Source organism: Typopeltis vanoorti, chromosome 4 (assembly GCF_054136105.1).
Source record: "Typopeltis vanoorti isolate ZY-2024b chromosome 4, IOZ_Tvanoo_1.0, whole genome shotgun sequence".
NCBI classification, from domain to species: domain Eukaryota; kingdom Metazoa; phylum Arthropoda; class Arachnida; order Uropygi; family Thelyphonidae; genus Typopeltis; species Typopeltis vanoorti.
Genome location: NC_143552.1, coordinates 47961092 through 47982452, shown reverse-complemented (window position 1 = coordinate 47982452; position 21361 = coordinate 47961092). Strand labels below are relative to the sequence as shown.

Genomic DNA, 21361 nt, shown 5'->3' with positions numbered 1-21361 from the left:
TTTGTAATTTTTTTTAAAACCTATGTGGGATTTACCAACATTTCAGAAAAACTGTGCCATTTATAACATAATAAATCTAAAAGCATGTTTTGAATACATACAGAAACAAATTTGGAAGTAAGCGATTAAAAATGTATCATCATTGAACAAAGTTTTAATTACGGATAAAATACATCACTCCTCTACACTTTGTATCCATCACATATTTCAATGTAATAATAATATTGTTATTATTATTATGAGAGACCTCCAGAGACTCATCGAGAGTGGCCACATACTACACAAACCAGCTACCATACTTATTCTTGAATTCATTCACACTGCTTGCACTCACAACATCCAATGGCAATCCATTACAATCACGCACTACCCTCTGAGAGAAAAATCTAGCCCTTATACCCTTCTTGGCAGCCTACATTCTCAGCTTCCAAGGATGCCCTCTCGTCCTTTCCCCACCCTCCATAAATTGAAAAATCCCATCAATTGAAATCCTGTATGACCCATTCAGCAGTTTGAAAGTCTCAATCATATCACCCCTCTTTCTTCTGTTTCTTGGTGTCTGCAGTCTACATATTCTCAATCCATCTTCATAATCAGTATTCCACAATCCTGATATCATTTTTAACACTCGCCTTTGTACTCTCTGCAATATATCAGAATCACAACGGAATCCAGAAGACCAGACCTGAGCACAATAGTCCAAGTGATGTCTTATCAAGGCCTTGTAAGGAGGCAAAATAACTTCCTTATCTTTACATGTGAACGTTCGTTTCAGCATTGCAATTATCTTTTGAGTTGTATTTGCAATCTTTGCCACATGGCTCCTAAACTTCAACTTCCCATCTATTAACATTCCAAGATCCATAGCCTCATCAGTTTCTTCTAGCCTAATCCTACCAATATAACACGACATTGGATATGGATGGACACAGTCATTCATGCCGAAGTGAATGACTTTATATTTACTGACATTGAACTGACACCCATTTTCACATGCCCACAATTCCAGCCTATTCAAATCATTCTGCAAAGACTGCATGTCAGTAGCATTCCTGATTACCCTCCCTATCTTTGCATCATCAGCAAATAACTGTATGTCGCATATCAAATCCTTTCCAATATCATTAATGTAGAGATTGAATAACAGTGGATCAAGCACTGATTCTTGTGGTACACCACTTGTTACCTAAAACCTTGCATACTCAGATCCCCCGTATACCACTGTTTGATATCTGTCAGTCAGTCATCCTCTTATCCATGCTAATATTGTATAGTCCAAACCCATTTTCTCCAATTTATGCAGCAGTCTGTCATGTTGTATTCTGTCAAAAACCTTAGCAAAATCCAAAAGTATCATGGTGTATCCATTCCCCTTGTCTAGTTGAATGGTAGCATTGTTATAGAATGTGAACAAGTTGCTAAAACATAACCTTCCCTTAGCAAACCCATGTTGTCCATTGCAAAGTAGAGATTCACTGTCAACCCATTTCTGAATGCTGGCCCTAACTAATTTTTCCAAAATCTTCACCACCACCACACCTGAGATACTAATCTGTTGATAGTTTGATACATCGGTCTTTGCCCCACCCTTATGCAATAGAATTACTATACATTCCTTCCATTCCTCCGGAATCTTCCCTGTTCTGAGACTCATATTAAACATCCTGGTCAAAGGAATGATCAATTCAGCTTAACACTCTTTTAGTACACGTGCTGATATTCCATCAGTCCCTATTGCTAAATTCTTATTCAGTTTGTGCAACAACTGCAATACCTCGGCCTCACACACACCTGCGTTTCTTCACCTAGTGAAGAGGTAACAGTGAGCTCAATGTTGCATTCACCAGGTTGATAGCTTTTAACGAAATGGGCACTCATTAACTGAACAACCTCTTCTGAATCAGTAACCCTCACGCCATCTGGATTTAGAAGAGATATTCTTTCATATTCATTCTTTCTTTTACTTGCAGCATATCGATAGAATTCTTGTGGGTTGTCTTTAGCACACACAGACAGTTTCTTTTCATAATCAGACTTTGCTTTCTGTACAACAGTTGTGACTATTCTAGCATGCTGCTTATAATGTTCATAACGGACATCATCCTTATGCAAATGGTATTCCTTCCACATCGTCCTTTTCTTACGAATCTCTTGCTTAATAAGATTACACATCCATTTGACTCCTACTCTATTTATTCTTTGAACCCTCGGGACACATTCTGATATCGCATCATTTAAGTATTGTTTAAATGCTTCCAAATACACTGTTGATATCCTTTCCATCCAGTAACCGATCCCATTCCACTGAACTCAGTATACTTCTCATTTGGTCATAATTTCCTGGTTTTTAGTTCAACGTGTAAAATTTTCTGAATGGAACATTCATAAACTTAGTCACTTCCCAAGTCAATGGTCAATATCAATAACATTACAATTTTAATATGCACTTCGCATCCATGGTAACTTTGGCGTATATATTCATCCTGGCTGGTTGGGCGGTTAAATAAATAAATAAATAATATGATATAATTATGTTACTACTTACTTTAAATGAGATGGTTGAACTTCTCGGCCCTTGCAGAGTTGCTGGATATCTCAATATCGGTCAACTTCAGTTGAAGATCAGTATACACACTAAGACGAATTCTGTATTTTGTTTTTATTTGAAGGAGTGATGAAAATCCTTTCTCACAAAGATAGGTTGTAGAAAACTGCATTATAATTTTTCATCAGATAATTCGGGAAATTCACTTCTTACTGGTCTACTGTCACTTGCAAGCTCAATTAACTGGTTGTTTTTTTTTTTTTCAATAACAAAAGGATGTTCTTGTGACTGCAAGCCTGAAATGGATCGCAAACCCACAGAAATTTCTTATAAAAGTTATTCGGAAAATACGTTTCAAAATTCCATTTCAGATTTTTGAGGTGGTCACAAACCCTTTCCAGAAACTCAGAATCAACAAAAATATCATTTTCCACTAAAAAGGATTCTAATGTTGGAAAGGGTGCAAATTGTCTGTCTTTTACATAATTAATCCATAAAACCAGTTTTATCTTAAATGCCTTTATTTTGTCATAGGCATCAAGAACAGTTAAAGAATTTCTCTGGAGGGTGAGATTTAGTTCATTTATTTTCAAAAAAATATTTGAAAGATTGGTAATAGTATATACATATATAATAGTATATACATATATAGATATATAATAGTAATAACAGTGTTGATAACCATGCTTCGTCAAAAGGAGTGATGCAAAATCAGAATTACGTTCATTTACAAATAATACAACTTCGTGCCTTAATTGAAATAACCTTGTTAGTACTTTGCCCCTGGAAAGCCAGCGAATTTCAGAATGAAGCAAAAGTTGTGTATATTCACTGCCCATTTCATCGCAGAATACTGAAAATAACCTGTTATTTAACGGTCAAGCTTTAATAAAATTAACTACCTTACAGCATTGTATAGCACAGTTTTAAATTCTGGTGGCATTACTTTGGAGGCTAATGCTTCCCTGTGTATGAAACAATATACTCGATTCATATCCGAAGCTACTTCCTTGATCACAGAAACAACTCCTGACTATGCTTGCCTATAAGGGCGCGAGCTCCATCCGAACAGAAGACTATACATTTTTCCCACTGGATCCTTTTGTGTATTATGTACTTACTGAGAGTGTGAAATTCTTCTCCAGTTGTTCGGGATGGCAAAGTTCAAGAAAACAGAATATCCTCATGAATGCTGTTATCATAACATATTAACCGTGCATCATTTGTAACATCAGTAGTCGCGTCTATTTGTAACGTATAATAAGGACTCTTCTTAACTCTTTTGATTAACGGAGATTCTACGTCACCTGCCATATCATTAATTCTGCGACCGATAGTGTCATTTGAAAGAGGAATCAAATCAACACCTTTTAGTAACTTGTTGCCAAACATAGTTTTTACTACATCTTTTATAGCTGGAAGTAGTAAATTTTCCCCGATACAATGAGGTTTCCCTGTTTTCGCTATGCGCAAACTTAAGAGAGAGGATGCTTCCAGTACCTTGCTATTAATGGAACCCATGGACGAAATTACATCTTTCCAATAATTTAATGTCCCTAAGAGTTGCTGAAAAAATTCAATTGGCTTATTTTTCACATCACAATGTTTAGTTTCTAAATGTCATCAGAGTTTTGCAGGTTTATGTACTCGTTTGACAACACTTCATACCACAAAACACATTGAAGTTTCTATTCACTTTCATCTCCACACCAAGTAAACCCGAATTCCAAACATGAACTGTTATATTTCCTATTTTTTCTTTGAACTGCTTGTTTCTTCTACTTTAATAGTATCACATTTACAACACGTGCATCACAATTAGGATTAGCATCACCTGTTTCATTTGCTCTTCTTTTCAAAGTCCTAGTTCTAAGCCACTTTTCCATTATTAAAAAACGTTTCTTAAATATACATATAAATATATAAATACTGGGGTTAACTCATGACACACTTTGTCCAAGTATCACTTAGCACTTGTGAAAATATACTGAGCCTTGGTTGAAGGAGGAAAATCTTCAATAATAAAAATCAATAAACAAGCAATTGGTTAAAATGGGGATAACACATGTTCACTTCAAATCTGAGAAAAGCAAGGGAAGGCGGAAGCAATAAAACTATATTGTTGTTCACTTCATCCATCTTGTCATATTATTCGTCATTCTGCAGCTACAAATTAGCAGCAGAATGACAAATAATAAAAGAGGGGTAAAGGGGACAACAATATAGTTTTCATCACTAAAAACACACGTAATAACCACAGTAATGACTATTTAATTCGTAAATATTTCATCCCAAGTATCTTGGGACATCATCAGTACAGTAGTTCAAACAATACTAGGAATAACATACAGTTAGGGCGCATGAGTACAATGGAATCTCAATATGCGTGCAACAACGTGTTATAGAAGTAAATTAAATATAACTGAAATAAATAAATAAATAAATAAAATAAAAAAATAAATTAAAAATAAATAAATAAATAAATAAAAATAAAATTTAAAAAAAATAAATAAAATATATATATATATATATATATTTTATTTATATATATTTTATACAATTGTGTATGACAATTTCCCATAATTTAAGAATAGTAAGAACATCGTTGTGGTTTAAATTTGGCAGAAGCAATAATTTTATTGCTTCTGCCTTTGAACATTCTGATGCTATTTGTTGGTTTTTTAAGTCTCCATTTGATTTCAATAATTTTTACTTACTTATTCAATTTTAATTTGTTTTGTTTGGATAATTAAAAAAATATATATTTATTTAATTAAGTCTGCCTGCAGACCACCTGTCCCATCGCCGCGGATCACATGTTGAGAAACACTGATATAGATAATGAATAAGAGTGGAGATAATGTGCATCCTTGTCTCGTCTCTGATTTTACACCAAACCATCTTCTTGTATTTCCTTCAATGCTAACTGCTGACTGACAACTTAAATATAGACTATGTATTGCTCTGTATAATATTCCATTCACCCCATATAATTGTAGTGTTGTTTTTCTCTGGCTTTATATGCCTTTTCCAGATCTACAAAACTTAAGTACAGATCTTTGTCATATCCTATGATTTCTCAACTGTCTCAAAATGAAAATCTGATCTTGACCACCTCTATTTGGCCTTAACCCAGCTTGTTCTTCTGCAATTCTCTCTTCCACAATCAACATGCTTGCAGAAATCTTATCTAGAACACTTAATAGAGAAATTGCTCTGCAATTCTCACATTCAGTTTTATTTCTTTTTTTAAATGGGTACTATGAGAGCTGTACTCCAATCATTGGGAATTCAGCCTTCAACCCAGCCCTTCTGAATTATGCAGTGTATCCACTGCAAAACTTTCATAACTTCATACTTAAGCATTTCTGGTCGAATATCATTTACTCCAGCTGCCTTTCCACAGTTCAAGTTTTTGACAGCTTTTTCTATCTCAAGTATTGAGATAGAAAAAGCTGTCAAAAGCCTCTTTGAATTCCTGCAAAGAAAATTTTCTTTGAATTACTCTAGACATCTAGAATAGTCTTATCTTCAGTTTTCGTATCACCTTTAATCTTGATTCCTTTTACAATACTCTTTCCTTCATTTCTTCAATAGTCTCCAGAACATTTGACCACCTTCCTGATATTTATTTTCAATATTCTTACCAAAGTCTTCCCATTACTTTTGTTTAGTGACTTTTACATGTAGCTTAGCACTCTTACATTTTTCTCTGTATTCTTGTATGGTATTTGCTGACTTATTGTTAGGAACTTTCAGTATGCTTTCTTGTTTTTCTAGACTGCCTCTTTAACTTCTTGTGTCCACCATGGTGTTCTTATTTTTCTATCTCTGCAGATAACTTCACTACATACTCCCTAACTGAATCAATCAATGTCTTCTTTAGAGTTTACCACTGAGACTCCAAGGTTTGGTTTTTGTTTACAATTTGTTTCATTTTTTCTTCAAATAATGTTTGTATAGTTGAGTCTACAATCTACCTGTAAAAGCTGCCCAACTTTAATTCTCTTTATAACTTTCTTACATACTGTTCTTTTCAATGTGATATCCATTTTTATCCTGCTTATTACTAAGTAACGGTCACTTCCAATTTCGAATACTCTGTACACTCTTGTATCCTGAACCAGCTTTATGATATCACTATCAAAAAATGACATAGTCAATGAGTATTTTCTTATTTCTTGTGTCTTCTTAAGCACATCTTTATCTTTATGTTGAAACATGGTGTTAGTAATGACTAGTCCATGTCCTGAGTAGAATTCCAGTACTTACCATTATTATTAGTGTTGCCCCTTTCTCCAAATCTTCCAAAAATATTCCTATATGCCTGGTGAGATTCATTTCACTATGCTGTTCAGATCTCCAACAAGAACCACTTTTTCCATTTGCTTTATGTCAGCTGCCTATTCTAATGACTCAAAAAATTTCTCACTTTCTTCCTTAGAATTTTCTGTGAGACCACAGGCAGAAATAGGTTTCATTGTCCATTTTCAAGTTTGCTCACATAACTACTTGAAACTGCTTTCCAATCAAGTTTATCTTCATGTTTGGTGTTGAATGTTATCCCTAATCCTTCCTTTCCTTGATCTTTATTGCCTGAAAATAACATTTTATACTTATAAGATTTCATCTGTTTTTGTTTTCTTTGTCTCAGTAATGCCAATTATGTGCATGCAGTACTTTTCCACTTTAGACAAAAGATCTAAAGTCCTCATTTTGCGTCCTGTTACGTTGTATAAAAGAAGTTATTATAGTTGTGTAGAAGTTGATCTTAAGATGCCAGTCTCAAATTTTTGGCAGGTTAATGCAGCTATACTTGTTAAGGTTACAAATATGCTTCATAGCCACTGCTGACTGAAAATAGTCTCTCTCTCTTTCTGATCTGTAATGACTTCTATGTAGTACATTAGTTTTCATCCATCTAATCCTCTGTGAAGAGTTCCAAGGTGTAGCTGCCAGTCTTGATTGCCATAGTGTTCTTATATTCTCCAAGGCAGATGTTAATGGATCTTCCCATCTGTTCACAGCAAGCTAAGTCACAGGGTCCTTCATACACACCAGGATGTACTAGAAGATGGAGTTTATTCTTAGGATAGCAAATCAGTTTCTAATTTGACTTGTCGTTTGAAAGTAGTCTGAAGATTATATTTTCTTAGTGCACTGGTTGGCTATCTTTTTGGATGGAATAGGATGTTTTACACTTGTCTGTTAGGGGAGGCATGCAATATTTTATCTATTTTACATTTTGCAGCAGTTGTAGCCATTGACCAAAAGAGGTGAGGAAAAGATAGTTGAGTTTTGTGGAAATGGTTGCATCATTAGAAAAAAGATAGCTCTGGCTATCTATGAGTTAATGTTTTCAGAAGTCTATAGAAAAAGAGAACAAAGGGACTCTTAGTCTAACATATGCTTTAAATTCAGCACCAGTTTTCACTGAATGAAAAATTATATATCTCTGCAGTGTATAGGTGTGGCAGCAGAACAGATCAAGGATGTCTGAAGACTACTGCTTTCGTGAGGCATAAAGTTAAAAAGAATGTTCCAGTAACTGCATTTTCCCCATTCACCCTGACAAAATGTTTGTACCATTATTTTGTTTTAGTTTAAGCCAATAAGAATAATATTTAGTCAGCTAAATCCCAAATTGTCAATTCATCCTCATTTATTCAGTAGCCAGGTAGATATGTATTAATAGGATACACCACAAGAGGGTGAGGAATGGACATCAGGTCAGAAGGCCTAGTTCAGTTCTCCATATTCCTTAAAAGGCTATGTGAAAATCTCTTCTCAGTTATCAAGCTTTGACAATTAAGCAACTCCTTTCTTTCCATATTCTCTCCCTCTTTAAACAGGCAAATGATTTGCATGTGGCATGTCTCATTAATGTAAATTCACAAATAATTCCTTACATCTTTTAATAATTAAATACACCATCCAAATATAGAATTTTCCTTAATTATTAGTTTCTGATGTATCCTAAAGGAAAGATTCTTTTTATTCCCCCCCTCCACAGTTTCAATGGAAGTGTGGTCCACGATTTATGGCACATATCCAAAACATAAACAGGAAAAATGAGAAAGTCTAAAGTCCCACCCTAAGGTCAAGTGCAGCATGAGATGATTTGCTCCCACCCATCATGAACATGTTAAGGAATGCAGTGAACTAACCAAGGCCTCTGACCTACATCCCATCCTCGCTTTCTCATAGCAGACCCCATTATAGTAAATGCTTACACTCCTCAGGACTATAAAGTGGCTCCACCTCCGTATGAGACTGACTAACTCACCTTTGATTGAAAAGTTCTAAAAGTTCCTCATGTCATAGAAGAGATCCAAATCCAGTTCCTTCTAACCAAAGGGCTCTGGTCAAAATCAAAACCAACTGAGATATAGCAGCTCTATATTGTGTGTGTGTGCACGTGCATGTGTGTGTGTGTGTGTGAGAGAGAGAGAGAGAGAGAGAGAGATAAACAGTCCTGGAAAAGAAGAAAGCATAATGAAAGTTCCTAGCAAATAAGTTGGCACCTGCCAACTTATTTGCTAGGATACAAAAAAAATATATTAAAGTATTATTTTCTCTGTATTCTTTTAGTAAAAAGAATACAGAGAAACATGTAAGAGCTAAGCCATGTAAAAGTAGTTAAACAGAAGTCATGGGAAGACTTTGGTAAGAATATAGAAAATAAATATTGGGAAGGTTGAATTCCAGATGATGTAGCACTCTCATGATTCACATCTATAAAAAAAGATGGAATAAAGGTGGATGTGAGAATTAGACAAATTTCTCTACTATGTGTTCCTGGTTTTTATGAAAGCATTCTTGAAAAGAGGTTGAGAAAAATTGTGGAAGAGAAACTTACAGAAGTACAAGCTGAGTGCAGGGCAAATAGAGGTTATCAAGATTTGATTTTTCACTTTACAAGTAGTTGAGAAATCATGAGAATACAACAAAGATCTCTAAGTTTTCTACAAATGGAAAAAGCATATGGCAATGGACCCAAAGGAAAGCTTTTCAAAACACTACAGTTATATGGGGTAAATGGAACATTATACAGGGCAATACATAATCTACATTTAAGTTTTAAGTGCAGCTAGAATTGAAGGAAATATGGGAAAATGGTTTGATGTAAAATCAGATGAAAGACAAGGATGCACATTATCTCCACTGGATTGCATTATAAAAGAAACTGACATTAAAACTGCTATTAGAATCAGAGATGTCAAACTTAGCTCTCTGCTTTATACAGATGATGTCGTACAGCATATTGTATTGGACATGTTTAGAAACATGTGCAATGCAAGTCTCCAGGATTCTCTAACTAAATTGCATAAATAATAACTAAACTGCAACTTCAGCTGCATTCGTAAAGGAGAACCTATAGAACAAGAAAAATATTTCAGTTATTCAGGCACAGTTTTGAGTGAAGATGGCAAATTAAATTCTGAAGTATACAACAAAATAAGCAAAGCTGGTATAGTGTGGAGCTAGATGAATAAATTTATGTAGATAAATTAGCCAAAAACATGAAACTAGCAGTACATAAGACAGTGTTCTAGATTTAAGTTATGGATCTGATAGTTAGGTTAGAAATAAAGCACTTGATCAAAGATTAGAGACTACAGAGTGGTTGAGAGTTCTGATAAAAATTAGGCGAGTGTGAACAGATGGCAGCAATGGCAGAATCATTAAAAATGAAGATATTACGAAGGAACTTGACATTGTTAATATTCAAGAATTGTAAGCAGAGTTAATCTAATGTGATCACTTAAACAGATGCTAAGATCAATCTGTTAGATACAATAATATTGGAGCACTGAGATGTAACAGACTATTGTGGAGAAGATTCTTGATAGAAGATTAATAATAATGTAAACTTCATGTAGTAGTGATGCCATAGCACTACTACATAGCGAACACCCCTTCAAAGTACATATCAGGAAACTGATGGTGATACAGTATATACCATATTAATAAAATATAAAAGAGTAATGTATAGTTTTACTTACACTGCAGGAAGACCCTGCATCTGGATTGGAGTTGGTTTTGAAATGCCTTTTTTCTTCAAACCAATGAGAATTGGACGAGGAAATTTCATTTCCTAAAATACATTTAAAATTCATTAACAGATATTACATATAAAAGTAATAATATGTATTGTAAAATCCTAATATCAGAGATTCCCCTATTCTTTAAAAAATAAAACAAAATTGATCAAACTTCAATCATTTTAAAAAGACATCTTTACATTTTATAGAATGTAATACTAATCTCCAAAGGAATAAAAGCATTTAAAGGCAGAGAGTACAAAGCAAAAATGAAGCAGCATTAAGGAGCTACTATTATCAGACAAGCACAGAGCTGTGGGCTATGATTTAGGCCAAGGCTGTCCAATCTTAGGTAATCCGAGGGTCACATTAAAAAAAAAAAATTTATCCGAGGGCCGCATCACAATGCGTATCTACTAATTTGGTGAGCAGCAGCAACACAACCTCAATAGCTGAACAAACGAACAACACTAATTGCACGCTCACTTTCCCCGTGAGCACCCAGAGCATGCCCGTTGAAACAAAACAGTGTAAGAACGCTTCTTTAACAAATCAAATATTTGAAAAACATGTGGGTATATAGTGATATAAAAACATCAAACAAAATTACCAACATCGAGATTATCAATTAGTGATAGAATTAAAATATCTAATACGCATTCGATTCAAATTGCTATTTTATTTTTTTGCTCATGAAAATCAAAACCCACAGGCGGGCCTGCACAAAATAGTACCGTGGGCCGCATCCAGCCTGCAGGCAGTGCTTTGGACAGCCCTGATTTAGGCTATTGTAAATAGTGCATGATGGTATTTGGCTATTGTATCTTAGTAACTGCATAAATATTTCAAAGAATCTAAAAATCAGTAAAACTGTTCTTAATAAGATTAGGGTATTCTGTCTCTCTCTAAAAAACTTGCCCTTTCCCTTTGGATGTTGACTGGATTTTAATGGTATAGATGTGAACACAGATTGATAAGAAAATAACTATTTATTGACTTAATTGCTAATATTTCGCTAGTATTCTATCCAGCATCTTCAGTACACAAAAAAAGTTTGTTACAGTAGCAAGACAATCATAATCCGGTGTAACAGTGGGGCTAGTATGAGTAATTGTAGCGTGCATCACAAAGACTGAAGTCCTAATTAGGCGCCATCTAAGTTGGGAAAAAAAAAAAAAAAAACGAGAGAGAAAGCAGGTATTAATTTGGTCTTAGGATGACTGTCTCCCAAATCTTTGGTAGATTTATACAGCCATACTAGTTGAGGTTTGGAGTATGTTTCAAGGCTTCTGTTGATTCCAGGAACAACCTCTCTGACTTGGATGTTACAACAGTAGTGAAAAAAAGTCTTACTTTCTCTGTTGAATGAAGAAAATGTGTGTCCATGAACTGTGGGCCTGATATGATGTGCAAAGCAAAAGCACTAGGAATCTAACACATCAATGTATTCTTCTTATTATTCTTTCTTATTTGTCACATGATTGGTTGGATCCCCCTTTGTGCAAACCTTTGCCATCTGGCTCTATCTCTCGTCATTTTTGTCATCTCTCTGAAGTTTGATAATTGTGACCATTCCATCAAAGACTGTAGCTAAGTTCTTTTTGGTCTACCTCTTGATCATTTCCTCCAATAATTCCATTCAAGACTATATTTGGTAATCTTTGAAAGGACATTCTTTAGAGGTGTCCAAACCATCTTAATTACTGTTTAAGAATTATAGCTATAATATCTTGCTCATTTCTTTTGTGTTCTGACCAGGGAGTCTTATTTATTTTTCTTAAGCATTTCATTTCAAATGCTCTGATTTTCTGTATTTCTTTCTGACTGATTGCCCAAGTCCCGGTTTCATAAAGTTTTAGTTTGAGGTTTTTTGAAATGCTTTTTTGTGATCCATATTTTGTTTAATTTATTCATATTAGACCATCCTTTGATAAGTTTGTATTTTACTATTTCTGTGTTGTCAAGTTGTGAGTAATGACACTGCCAAGATATGTCAATTGCTTTACTAGTTCAAGATATGTGATTTTCTAAGTTTATTGAAATTTTTTCCTCATCTCTTTTTGTTTTCATTGTTTTAATTTTGCTTAGATTGATTTTTATTCCAAAAATTTTTAATTCTTCACTTAAAATTTTTATTGATTTTCCAACTGTTCTTTAAATTCTGCAAGAATAATAATATCATCTGCATATTTGATGTGGTTGATATTCATGCCATTTATTTGTAGACCTGGTTCTTCGGCTATGGATTTGCATATTTCTTTGAGTGAGATAGATAAATAAATTTGGTGAGTGGGCAACCCTGCATGACTCCTTTTTCTACTTTGAATTTGTCTGTTTTTATTTTATTAAATTTGACAGTTGCTTTGGAATCTTTATAATAATCCATAATAAAGATTTGTAGTTCTGAATATATTGTCATAGATTTTAAGATGTTTATCATTTTGTTCTTGTCAATAGAATCAAATGCTTGTTTGAATTCAATAAAACTGCAGTATATTTGTATGCCTAGTACTTTTCAGCCAGGGTATCAAATGTAAAAATATGGTCTTAGTAGACCCTCCAGGTCCGATTCTCACTTGATCTTCTATTGTCTTGTTCATTAAAGTTTGGATTCTATTTTGAATGTGTGTGAAGATTCTACAAGGGAGGGAGGATACCAAAAATAACCGAAATCTGAACTTAGCATGCATGGATTTTCTAATTATGGATGCTGCTGTTAGGCATTGTGAGTATGCAGTTTTCCATGCATACTCACAATGCAGTCTGGCAAGGGGCATCATCCTGAATGAACTGGTTTGTTTCTTGCTTGTAGGCAATAACAAAAACAGCCAGAAGGTGCTTTTTTGTTATTGCTTACAAGCAAGTTTGGGGATTTTGTGATGGCTGACCACGAGGAACAGAGTGTGCGTGAAATTGTATTTTATTTTGGGTAAAACTGTCATTGAAACTATTGTTATGCTTCGGCAAGCTTTTAAGGACAGCACTTAAGATAAAAACGTATGTCTACAAGTGGCTTTCCCATTTCAAAAATGGGAACGTGTCAGTTGAAGACCAACCATGATCTGGCCAACTTTTGACCAGCAGAAACGATGAAAACATCGAAAAGGTTTGCCAGGCAATCAATGAAGATTGTCAAAAGACTAGTGAGCAAGTTTCTGAAGAGACAAATTTGTCATGGAATTCGTGCCAGCGAGTTTTAACAGAAGATTTTTAAATGAAATGTGTGTCTGCTAAATATGTTTGTGCTTTGTTTGCTCAGAGGATTAAAAAAAAAAAAAAAAAGAAAAGAAACAAAGAAAGAAATCGTGTCAATGTTTGCCATGATTTGAGGGAGCAAGTTCTTAATGATCAGAACTTTCTTTCAGAAGTTGTGACCGGGGATGAGTCTTGGTGCTACGGTTATGATCCAGAAACAAAACAAGCATCAAACCAATGGAAACATGCAAATTCTATGAGACCCAAGAAGACACGTCAAGACAGTTTTTTTTTTTTTTTTTTGATGTGAATGGAATTGTACACAAAGAATTTGTTTCTCCCAGGCAGACAGTGAACCAACGTTTTAATCTCAACTTTTCAAGAAAATGTGTGATACTGTTCAACAAAAACAGCCAGAAATGTGGAGTAGAGGAGATTGGTTGCGGCCATGACAATGCCCCAGCCCACACGGCCTTGTCTGTCCAACAGTTCTTGATGAAAAACAACATTGCAGTTGTTTCACACCCTCTCTACTCACCTGCTCTCTCTCCATGTGATTTTTTTTTTTTTTTTTTTATTCCCACAAATAAAGAAAGCCATAAAAGGGCAGTGATTTGTTGGTGTGGATGAAGTGAAAGAAAAGCTGCTGGAGGTCATAAACACTATTCCAGTTGAACAGTTCTAGAACTGTTTGTGGCAGTGGGAAAAATATTGGAGGTGCATTGACTCACATGGAGATTACTTGGAAGGAGACTAGAACATGGTATTATAAACTTATTATTATTATTAAGAGAGACATCCAGGGAGTCAGGGACTCATCGAGGGAGGCCACATACTACACACACCAGCTATCATACTTATTCTTGAATTCATTCACACTGCTTGCACTCACAACATCCAATGAATGGTGATCCATTCCAATCACGCACCATCCTATGAGAGAAAAATCTAGCCTTCATCCCTTCTTAGCAGCATTCATTCTCAGCTTCCAAAGATGACCTCTTGTTCTTTCTCCACCCTCCATAAACCGAAAAATTCAATCAGTTGAAATCCTATACGGCCCATTCAGAAGTTTGTAAATCTCATTGAAAAAAACTTCAATGAAGTTTATTTCAAAACATAATTCCGACTATTTTGGGTACCCCCTCATATAGCTATGACTTAGCAATGTGATGGATCTATAATTTTCACACCTTCACTTTTATCTCCCTTTTTGAAAATTGGTATTATGATGCCTGTCTTCTAGTCAACTGGAATTTCACCAAGTATACGGTATTTGGTTAAAAAATTCAAGCAGGAAATTGATGGCTGCTATGCCGCCATATTTCCACAGTTCAAGTAGGAAGTTCATAACCAGGTGACCTAGATAAGTTCATTTGGTTTATTGCATTCAAAATTTCTTCCTTTATTATGAATGGTGTTTTTCTCTTTCTGTCTCTTTGTTTTTTCAGTCTTCTTCCCTCCAGAAAAGTATCTTGTAATATTCTTTCCAAATTTTTTTTAATCTCTTGAATTGTTCCAGTTTCAATATTGTTTTTATCTTTCATTTTTAGTGGTCTGTTTTGGGGTGTTTTTGTTAATTCTTTTATCATTTTATATACAGTCTTGCTATCATTCTTTTTATTGGCTTCAATTTTTTTTGCTTTTTCTTCTAGCCAAACATTTTTAGCAGATCTGCACATTCTATATATTTTGTTTTTCAGTCTTTTATAAAGTTGCTTGTTTTCCTCTGTATTTTTCAGAGTATTTTTTGCAGCTCTTTCTTCTACAGTTTTCAAAATTTCTGTGGTTATCCACTCATTATTTTCTCTAATTTCTACACTGTCAAAGGTTATTTTCTTTAACTCTGTTTCTGTTATGTTTCTGTAGTTGTTTTGCATAGTTATATCTTTTAGTTTTTTTATGTTAATAATGTTGCTTAAGAACTTTGGTTTGCTATTTTTAAATTTCAACTTAATTTTTGCAGCTAGTAATTCATGATCGGAGTCAAAATTTGCTTTCATTAGTGTTCTTACATTTTGGATTGAGGATTTCCAGTTATTTTTATCAGAATGTAATTAATATAATTTTTAATCATACCATCCGGAGATGTCCATGTGTATTTGTGTGATGGTCTATGGAAAACATGGCATTTGCGATGAATAGATTCTTATGATGTTTACAGAATTCCAGCAGTCTTTCACCTCTTTCATTTCTCTCGTCCACTCCAAATTTTCCCATCACATCTTTTGTGTCTGGTGTAATTCTCCTCACATTGATGTTGGTCTCCAATTATTATTAGAATATCCTTTTTGTTTTGTCAATAAGTCCTGTAGTTGGATAATTATGGAAAAAAAATCCCTTTTCCTTTTAATTTTCGACAATGTGGTTCTAAGGTTAAGATGGAGTTCTGCAAGCGATTATTGTTTATTATTGAAATTCCCTCTCTGTGAATGTTATCTTCTCTTCCTAAGTAAGTTTTCCATTCTTCATTCCATTCAATTTACCACACCTTCTCCTGATCAGTGTGTTTCAGCAATACCTGTTATATCCCACTTAATCCTCTCTAGTGTTTTCTCCATCAATTTGTTTTTTCCTGGTTTAAGAAGAGTCCTTATATTCAATGCTAGAATGTGGATTATTTCTTTGAGCTGACTACATAGCATATTTCTCAACTGTTTCCTGTGATCTGGGGGGGGGGGGGAAGGGGAGGTTTGGCAATTTTAATGCATTTTGCCACTCCTCTGCTGCATTTGCCTTCTAGCTTTAGCTGGGCATGGAGAGAAGGCAGAGACTCCCACTGCACAAGAAAAACAAAGCAAGATAGAAAGGTTCACCCATAGCCTTCGAACACTCTAATATCATTTTCTACATCAATGTATAAAACAGGATAATGATAACATCCATTAACTTGATTATATAATCACCTCAAAATCTAAATAATCAGGTTGATTATTTAGATTTTGTACTAAGCAACAAGGTTATGAGACAAACATATTATGTCTGCAATGTTTTCTCTGACCAGTTCATCTGTTTTGCAGAATAACAAACTCGAAAAGAAAATCTCGAGCACCACCACATGAGACTGCTTTACATACCTTTAACTGAAAAGTCCTTATGAATAGCACTCTGATGATATAAAGAGAACTGAATCCAGGTCTTTCCAACTAAAGGACATCCTAACTGTCAACTGCCCTTCAGATTGGGATGTCTGGAATTATGATAGAGAGGCAAAGCCATAATGTCTCTTAACAAACTGTATCACTGATAATATTACTTCAACCTCCATAATCAGATAACAACTACTTATGAAGTAAGAACCTTACATGTGCCAATCTTGGGATTGGCACATGTTAGGAAAAGAATGTGTATGAATATAAATAGATTTATTAGAGATGAATATCCAATTATCAGTTGTGGTATTATGAGCAGTGCATAAATTACTATGATAGAGAAAAATTAAACATTATCCTATAAACTATTTATGCATGTGTGTATTTATGATATGATTTATGAGCTTACACTGAAAAAAAAAAAAACAGAAGAGGGGAAGGATTTGTGATTAAGTAGTATAGTGAATACATACTACACTGCACAGGCAAAACAAAATGAAAGTGTTACAGTAGCAGGAAATAAACAAAAAAAAATTACTTCAAATTAATGGACAAGGGGTGCTTAAGGGTCAAAGCTGTATAACTGAGAGGAGACTTCCACATAGCCTTTAAAGGAATACGGAGAACTGACCAGGGCTTCTGACCTAATGTACAATTCTCACCTTCTCGTAGTGCACCCTGTTAGGTATCTACCTGGATACTGAATGGACGAGGATGGGCTGCCAATTTGGGATTTAGCCAAACAAATTGTATTCTTACTGGCTTAAACACCAAAATTTCAAATGATCGTATAACGTGACAGAATTTCATGGCAGCTATCAACATAAGGAGCCTGAATGGCAAAGAAATGGAGCTAGCTGAGAAACTAGATAAGTACCAGATTGACATAATAAGGGTGACTGAAACAAAAAAGGCAAAAACTGGTGAGGTCTTTCTGAGCAATAAATACAAAATATTATATTCAGGTAATGACATTCAAGGAAAACAAGGAGTAGCCATAGTATTCAACACTAAATATGAGGCTAATCTTCTTGAATGGCAGGCAGTCTCAAGTAGAGTAATGTGGGCAAATATCAGAATGTGGAACTGGATAATGAGACTTATTTGTGCCTATGGTCCCACAGAAGTTTCTATTAAGGTAGAAGTGGAGGAATTTTTTGAGGCTTTAGAGAAAACAACTGATACAAGGAAAAAGGAAAAGTTGGTCTTCGTTGGGGATCTAATAGCAGAGTAGGAAATGATTGTCAGACATACAAAAATATTTTTGGGAAAATTTGGAGACAAGAGCAAAGCTAATAATAATGGCAAATGCCTGTTGGATTTCTGCTCAGGACATGGACTGGTTATTACTAACACCGTGTTCCAACATAACAATGTGCACAAATTCACATGGAGAGAAGAGAAGGAATAACAAAAGTCTCATTAACTATGTTATTGTCGATAGTGATGTTTTCTCCCTGGTGCAGGACACCAGAGTGTACAGAGGATTTGAAATTGGAAGTGATCACTATTTAGTCTTGAGCAGGATAAAACTGAATTTTATATTGAAAAGAATAACATGTAAGAAAGTTTTAAAGCGAATAAACGTTGAGAAGCTCTCAGATGTGAACTTAGACTAAAAAACTCAAATATTATTCAAGAAAAAATGAAAGAGTTCAAGAACAGGAACAAAACCTTGGAGATTCAGTGGCAAAGCCTGAAGAAAACACTGACTGATTCAGCCAGAAAGGCATGTGGTGAGGTTGTCTGCAAGGATAGAAAAATCAGAACTCCATGGTGGACACAGGCAGTTAAACAGGCACTGAAGGAAAAGAAGAAAGCATATCAAAAGTTCCTAGCAAATAACTCAGCTTGTGCTCTTAGAGAATACAGGGACAAATGTAAGAAAGCTAAACACTGTGTAAAACTGACTAAACAAAAGTCATGGGAGGACTTTGGTAAGCACATAGAAAATAAATATCAAGAAGGTGGCAAGATATTCTGGAGGTTGTTGAAGAAGCTCAGAAATGGAGGAAAGAGTGCTGTAAAAGGAATTAGAGATGATAAAGGTGACGTGACAACAGGAGAAAAAGATATCCTTGAAGTATTGAGTAATTACTTCGAAAAATTGCTAAATGAAAGAAGCAGTGATGACAGCAGTGGTAAAAAACATTGACCAGGCATACAATCAGGAATACATATCCATGCTTGAAGTAGAAAAAGCCATCAAAAATCTGAAATCCATACTTGAGGTATAAAAGTCTTACAGTCGCTGCACTGCATAGTTCAGAAGGCCTGGACAGAGAGGCGAATTCCAGATGATTGGAGCAGAGTTCTCATAGTATGCATATATAAAAAGGAAATAAAATTGAATGTGAGAATTACAGAGGTATTTCATTACTGAGTGTTCCTGGCAAGATATATGCAAGCATACTTGAAAAACGGTTGAGAAAGATTGTGGAAGAACAAGCTGGATTCAGGCCAAATAGAGGCCGTTAGCATCAGATCTTCACTTTACGACAAATAGTTGAGAAAGCATGGGAATATAACCAAGATCTGTATTTAAGTTTTTTGTAGATCTGGAAAAGGCATACGACAAGTTGCCAAGAGAGAAGCTACTCAATACGCTACAGTTATATGGTATTAATAGGGCATTATATCAAGCAATACGTAGTCTTTATTTGAGTTGTAAGTCGGCAGTTAGAATTGAAGGAAGTACAGGAACATGGTTTAATGTTAAATCTAGTGTCAGACAAGGATGTATATTATCCCCTCTGTTATTCATTATCTATGTAGATCACATTATGAAGGAAAGTGGTATTAAACCTGATATTAAAACTGAAGATGTTAATGTCAGCTCTTTGCTTTATGCAGACAATGTTATACTTCTAAATAAATCTGCTACAAGTCTGCAAGATTCCCTGACTAAATTGAATAACTGTTGTAATAGACATGGTATGAAGGTCAGCATTACAAAAAACAAAGATAATGAAAATAGGCAGAAACATTGAAAATATCAACTGCATTATGAATGGAGAACCTATAGAAGAAGTAAAATATTTCAGCTACTTAGGCACGATTTTTAGTGAAGATGGTAAATTAAATATGGAAATAGACAACAGAATCAACAAACCTGATATGGTAGAAAGGCAACTGAATAAATTTATATGGAATAAGAGAGAAATTAGTTGGAATACTAAATTAGCTGTATACAAGACAGTGTTCAAACCAATTTTAACTTATGGATCTGAGAGCTGGGTTAGAAGTAAAACACTTGACCAAAGACTAGAGACTGCAGATATGAGAGTCCAGAGAAAGATCATGGGCATGAACAAATGGTCTCAATGGCAATATCGTATTAAAAATAAGGATATTAGGAAAGAACTTGACATTGTCGGCATCCAGGAATGCCTTAGCAGAGTTAATCTCAGGTGGTATGGTCACTTAAACAGAATGGGAGAGGAAAGATTAGCCAAACAAGTGTTCTCTGCCAAGTTGGTAGGAAAAAGTCCCAGAGGAAGACCAAGATATAGGTGGATTGATAGAGTAAAAAGTGCCTTAGAAGACAAAAATATAAAATCTGATAATATTGGCGTCTTGCCAAGTAACAGATTGATTTGGAGGAAAATTGTAGATAGGAAGTTAGTAATGATGTAAATGTTTCATGTAGTACTATCATATCCTGTACATTCCTTGAGGGTAGATTTATCAGGAATTTGCTGATGATAAAATAATACATTTAAAAAATAAAAACATCCATCTTACAACATAATACATCCACACCCAAAATAGCCTCAAACTAGCTGTCCCAAATTGCAATAACTAATTTCACTAACCTGAAAACTGCATAATCAAGTTTTTTTTTCTTTTTGTCTCAGAATTTATGTTATACACAGTTTGCCCTACCTGTACAGGGTAGGAGACAAACTGCATAAATGCACAGATTTCTGGAAGCAGAACAAATAATCAATTGCTCTGTTACAAATTGGTTGTTCTGGGGCAGGAACAACCATTGTAACAGCTGTAAATGTAAATGAATGCACTGATATTCAAGGAGAATAAATTTTTATTTTTTTTATTTTTAGGAGGAAAAAGTTAAAGAATGGAACACAGATCAATAGATTTATCTGACAGAGTTTCTTTCAAAGGTGATTGCCTAACAGATGAAATAAATATCTAAAAGACTTAATATAAATAGTGTTGTAAAGGATAATTTTTTTTTTTTTTTTTTGAGAAGCTTGTTTTTAGTAACTGGACTACCATTGCAGTCCAACTGCTAAAAACTTCTCTTTAATTTGCAATTTAAACTGAAAATAGATCATAATTGTTTTAAGGTAGAAATTTATGCAATCTTCTTAATTGTGTCCTTCATGTAATGACTGATTCTGTGTATTACATATACACAGAAATATATAACAGATAAGAAATAAATTAGTATGAAGACAGAAATTAAGAACAGTTCATCAAATGGAATAATTGTTTAAGTAAACTGTCATCTCAGAGTT

At 34.5% G+C, this 21361-nt stretch overlaps 1 protein-coding gene across 1 annotated transcript in view; it reads right to left on the bottom strand.

Moving 5' to 3' along the window:
- Positions 1-21361, bottom strand: part of abs (ATP-dependent RNA helicase abstrakt) — a 222580-nt gene that overhangs the window by 93816 nt on the left and 107403 nt on the right. Inside the window, exon 7 of the mRNA XM_090391777.1 lies at positions 10552-10643. Within this exon, the coding sequence (XP_090247903.1) occupies positions 10552-10643 (92 nt within the window). The remainder of the gene's footprint in view (positions 1-10551; positions 10644-21361) is intronic.